General features: G+C 34.5%; 1 protein-coding gene across 1 annotated transcript in view; it reads right to left on the bottom strand.

The window, feature by feature from the left end:
• The window catches only part of CAVIN4 (caveolae associated protein 4), a 15064-nt gene extending 10712 nt beyond the window's left edge, over nt 1–4352 (bottom strand). Inside the window, exon 1 of the mRNA XM_072411890.1 lies at nt 3841–4352. Coding sequence (XP_072267991.1) covers nt 3841–4245 — 405 coding nt within the window. The 5' untranslated portion in view covers nt 4246–4352. The remainder of the gene's footprint in view (nt 1–3840) is intronic.
• Between the last annotated feature and the right edge of the window lie 1648 nt (nt 4353–6000).

The raw sequence follows: 6000 nt of genomic DNA, 5'->3' as shown, positions 1-6000 counted from the left end.
TATAATAACCTGACTATTAAAATGATAAAATTTAAAAGAAAACACTAAAGTGAAAGAGCCAAAAGTAAAAATGCCTGCAAACTGGAGGTAAGTGCATAACCTAAGCAGGCCAATGTATTACTGTAATACTCATTGTGGATGATGACAGTATTGGGGGGCACCAAATGACCAGACCAAGCCAGGACATTTAGTAAAATGATGACTAATCAGTTAAAAAAGGCTGAGAAGATTGATAACCTAAAATACAAATTGTGCACATCAATGGGTAGAATTTTTTTGGCTTTCACTCACTGATTCTAATATTCTTTGAGATATGTACAATCCTGGTGCTTGCATTATCTGCAGTACCATAAATACAGTAACAACCTTTATAATAAATTCCTTGTCCATGAGGCCAATGGGTCCCAGGGACCAATATTTCTGCTGTCTTTTGGACACCTTTTTTTCTGAAGTCTTCATTTAGTGTATTTTCTAATGCTCATCTCAGAACTGGGATCACTAGAACACATAGGTGTTTGAACAGAGCTTCCAAGCGCCAAGCAATGGCATTCTTTTAGTCTCAGTATCAAAAAATCTACAATAGTGAATAAATTTCTTTGTTGCTAAAAGTTTTAAATGCTTACAGGCAGAATCTGTATTTGCAACACATTTATGTAACCCCAAAAACAAAATGTTTCGTATTGCAGATAACTAGTCCAGAAAGGACATCTATTAATTACACCAATGACACACCTCCTGTCCTAGGGTGTCAATTCTTATCTACCCCACTGCCATCTACCAATATACCCACGGGGGCCAAACAAGGCGGGTTCAAGCATGTTTTCCTCTCCATCTCCCTTACATGCTGGGTGAGGCTATTAGAATTTTACAAGAGAAAGATACCAGTGTATTGAATAGGTATTTCTGTATTTGCTAAAAGGATTCTAAGCCTAGAAAAAGAAAAATATTTAGCCAACACATCTATGTTTTAAGTAAATCTAAATACTGGTAAGCTGCAATATATTACACTTTTGAGCATTGCTGTAAATATGCTTTAATCATCAGCATAGCCTTAACCTTGGTCTGCTGACAGTCATCTGATAACAGGCAACTTTTTAAATCTTCATTCCTTATCAGATAACTTTTAATTTTCAGTCTCTACATCAGGTACAGCACATTTAGCTGCTTCTCATTATCACAAAATGAAAATAAATTTCAGCAGCGATCAATACAAAACTCAATTTTAGCTTTATTCATTGGAGAAATAATGATAATAGGTTGCTTGATAATCCATTTACTGTATTTTTCTAAAACGATATGACTACTATTTGATGATTTTAAAAGAATATTTGTTTACTTGAACTACCTTTTTAGTGTATAATACTGATAATGGGACATTATTTAAAAAATGAACAAAGGTTCATACATAGCAAAATTATACATCTACAGTGAAAAAAACAACTTCACACAACAAGTTTATATGCACGGGTTTTATAAATAATTCCTAATGCTCTTTGTGTACTTGGAAAGAAGGAATACAATATTAGGGACCAAATAGGTCTGTATGTTATGTGACAAGTGGTAGGTGGCAATAGTATTTCAGTACTTTTGTGGATCCTTGCCACCTTAATTGGTGCTGCTTTAAAACATTTACAAACACTTGCGCAAGCCTTTTTAAGAATTGGCAAACAGTTGTTACAAACGGTTTCAATGAAAAAAGTGCACAGGCATTTGCATACACCTGAAAAAGTGAGTGCCACCTGCTACCGTTCCCAGATACCTGGTGATTGACCATAGATGCTCAGGGGTGAGAATACACTGTGGTAAAATAGTCTGAATTTAAACCTACTGTGTAATCCTATTGGTAAAGGTCTGACAATCAGACATTGGAATGAATCTGTTGATGTGTAAAGCAACACGGTAACAAATGAAAATGTGCTAGCCATTGCATCTTTGTTCATTCTGCCAGGAGATGACATCAATACTGCACTTGTGTTCCATGCCAATAAAGTGAAAGGCTTATTGCATTTTTGTAAAATGAAAACAAATGATGGTATGTACATTTTAAAGTGTATGTATTTGAGTACAGGAATTAGGAAGAGTTTGTCACTGGAATAGATGACACCATTGAAAGAATTACTCTTCCCTCTTGTTCTGGTGACAATGACAAGTTTTTAGATTTCCCAATACTTTCTGTCTTGCTTACATTGGTTTCAAGGCCAAAATGAGAGCAAAAACCCTGACAACCTAACAGAAGTTCTAAAATCATGCATTAATATATTTACATACACTAAGAAATTACCAAACAGCAATATTTATCATCTGGACATTTTATTGGCTCCTAGGTCCATATCTAGATATAGACAGAAACTTGCATGAAATTGTATCGGCCCATAGATATCAGTACTCTTTGCCTGCTGTCTCCAATATATGGGGGTTATGTGTTTAGTATATTTGCTGTTTCTCTAGCTCCCTTACTGGGGGAAATTACACCTATCTCTTCTTTAGAACCAAATACCCATTTTCTGTATAAAAACATATTTTTATTTATATATATTGCTATTATTTTGATAGATCCAATGGGCTTGATTTACTGAAGCGAACTGAATTATCTCCTTGCAAGAAAAATATCACTAAGTAATAAATAATAATAAAAATGTCTCAAAAATAAAAAATAAGTAAATAAAATGGAACACTACTGATTTCAACCATCCATTCACATATATGGAAAATGCTGTTTGTGATGAGAATTCTTTGCAAGATAAATTTTCAGCACATTTATTAAACAGCAAAGTGATATTTCACCTTGGTAACTGAAAAGTCTAATTCCTTTAGTAAATCTCCCCCCAATGTCTTTTATACACAAATCCAAATGTGTCCTCAAACAAGTGAGGGACGGGAAACTGTCAGTAGTGCTTAGGCAAATTATTTTGGCTCATCCTCCTCACAGAAGCAGATAAACTTTCTGCGTGTGATGAAGTTCTTTTTATCCAGGCCATTCCAATAATACATAACCCATTAGTTCTAAAACCTAATGCTTGCAATATGCAGACATTCTCAGGACCTGGCATATTTACTGTCTCCGATTCCTCATATTGCTATTAACAACAGCAACACATAGAAGACACCGGTCAGCATTTTCAGCTAGTCTGCCTGGCGACAAAAATGTCCACGCCTAAATATAGCCTGCATGATCTAAAATATTACCCCAAGAAATCTGAGCCATCACATGCAACTGTGCTTGAGTCATTGTAAAGCAAGTGAAATGAACGTTACGAGGTAATGACAAAACAAAACAGTTGTGCAGCATGTTAATATAATGCTAACACAAAAAACTACAGCAATTACAAATTACACTCATAATTACCTTTCTGCTGTAAGAACTATTGATATGCTAATAACAATGCAATAACTGATGTCATTACTATACACGCAATGACAAGTTAATTATGCTTTCACATTCTGAGAACCTATGGATAAAAAAGGAACAGCTGTCATCATGAAGGCTTGTTTTTAAGTTATAGCATTCATTAAGCCTCAAAACAGCAAATAATGGTTTGTACATTTCATAAAAATGAAATAGTAGAAATGAACACAATAGTAGAATAGCAATTTATCTAATACCAAATTAGGAAAAAAATGTTTTTGCCTACAATACTTAAAATAAACTGAATGTAAATGGTATGATTAAAAACAATAAAAAAGTAAAGCAAATTTTTAAAAATGTGATTTTCACCTGTGAAATATGCTTGGTTTCTATTTGTAATTTAATTTCTCATAGTCTTTTTATTACAATCATGATAAAACTACTAGAAATATGACACTAAATATCACTTCTGGCAATGGTGTAATGTTTCTTACCTGGAAAATTACAACTCTGAATTTGTTCTTTCGCAGCATCTCTTCTTGTTTGGATTCTACCTTTAGAACTTGTTCGCTCTGTCTATCTACTCGAGATCTTACATCTTTCACATTAGTGCTTACTTTACGAGTTTTTTCAAGTAGTTTGTTTACTGTGTAGCTAGTATTGCTATGAGCCTGGGCTAGTTTTAGAAGGTCAATCTGGATAGTCTTGATGGCATCCTCCATTTCTCTGTGACGTTCTTCAATTCTTTTCTGGCTGGCTTGCACAGTATCCACAATTGTGGCTACTTTGTCAAGAACTGAAACTATGGTCAAGGCAGATTCATGATCTTCATCGTCTTCCGATACAACGGACAAACGGTTTAAATTAATGGTGTCTAAGGTTGCTTCGTTGTGATCCATTTTCTATGCCAAAGCTGCAGGAGCTTGAGTCCTTTGGTTAGTGTTTAGGACTCCAAGAAGAATTCTGGCATCAGAGCAAACAGACAGCTGCCTCAGAAGACCTTCAACATAAAATGGAAAGCTCCACCCTGAGGGGTTGGAAGGACATTTATAACTACTCATCATTCAAGCACTGTGGTCAACATGCCTTATGAAATACCATGCCACTAAATTTAGGAAACATGCTCTGAGTAATAAATCCATGAAAGAAAATACTGTGGGATAGTCAAGTCAGATATCCAGTTCCATGCCATCTGTTGAATCAGAGTGAATGAACAGGTTACTAACACTAGGTAGTGTAGTATACAAAAACAATACAAGATTACTAAATGTACACTGCATATTAGTTTACTGAGTAGATATGCAAAGTCAAAGATAGTCCCATTATAACATTTGTGATTCTGTATAAACATTTCTGCCCACAAAAAAAGTTTAGTCCTAAGAAACTAACTTAGGTTTTTTAGGACAAACAAGTCTTTTTTGGCTTTAATTTATTTACAACTAGGGAATATTTCTAATGCAGTGAAAACATTTACTGAAGGTGAACCAATCAATGTAATTGGATACTCTTGCAGTAAATGTTACATTCATATTTCGTTTAGTTTTTTTGAACCATTGTCTACATTACTGTATATGTGAAAACTGTAAATATCATTCAATAGTTTTTTTTCTAAAACACTAATGTCTATTCATAAAGAATGGATCTGATAATCACTAAAACATTCCCAGGTCCATGTGTTTGAATAGCAGCAATCGATTGTCTATCAGGGAATGTTTTTGTTAATATCAGATTCACTGCTTTACAAAAAGAACTCTGAAAAAGTGTGCCCAACTAAACAGTTCAGTATTTGTAATAAAAAAACACAATTTTCTATTGTAAGTTTGGTTTCATTTAAATAAATGAATAAATGAAGCTGTGGTTGCTTTAAATAGATTTTTTTTGCAATGGGGTACTTCTACATTGCAAGGGTAAATGCTCCACTTTGTCTAGGGGGTGTAAAAAGCCAGAGGCTTAGAGGTGAGGTTACCATGTATTGGTTGTACAAAAGGGGAGCCTGCAGGTGAGGGATAACATTCAAATGATGCCTCAAGAGATAATTCTGAACCAATTATCTCTTGAAGCTCCAAAGAGCCTGTTCCCGAAAACAAGTTGGCTTTATTTATAAATATCCTAATAAATCAACAATATACCATAATCAAAAGTCTTATGACAATTTTGTGCCTAGACACTCCTCGTCCTATTTCCCGTATGATAGAGAATTTAAAATGCACAGTTTCACCCCATTCATTAACATTTACTTTGCTCAGTGAACAACCTCTACCTCATTGGTGAATCAGTTTACTATAAGCATAATATAGCATAAGACTTTAAATTTAAGATCTCTAACAAGAGATGCAATATATTGTTTTGGAGTTTAACTCCTTAATATCCTCTAAAATCTGATAGTCTTTCCCAGACTTTTTTAACATGGGGGTCAGGTAAACTGGTCTGAGAGTCACAAATCTCTCAATGTTCAAGAAATCCCCTAGCAACCTCCGGAGGAGACCTGGTTGAGAAACGCTGGGTTAGACTAACCCTATGACCATTACATTTAGCTGGAAAGTCAAGGGGTTCATTTATTATATACTAGAAATGTTTTATTTTAGTAGTAATGGTACAGCCATATACAATGTGCTTTAGCTAACAATACAACCATTGATAGTGATGACTGCATA

Source organism: Pyxicephalus adspersus, chromosome 5 (genome assembly GCF_032062135.1).
Source record: "Pyxicephalus adspersus chromosome 5, UCB_Pads_2.0, whole genome shotgun sequence".
NCBI classification, from domain to species: Eukaryota; Metazoa; Chordata; class Amphibia; order Anura; family Pyxicephalidae; genus Pyxicephalus; species Pyxicephalus adspersus.
Note: the sequence above shows the minus strand (reverse complement) of the source record. Positions and strands in the feature narration are given on the sequence as shown.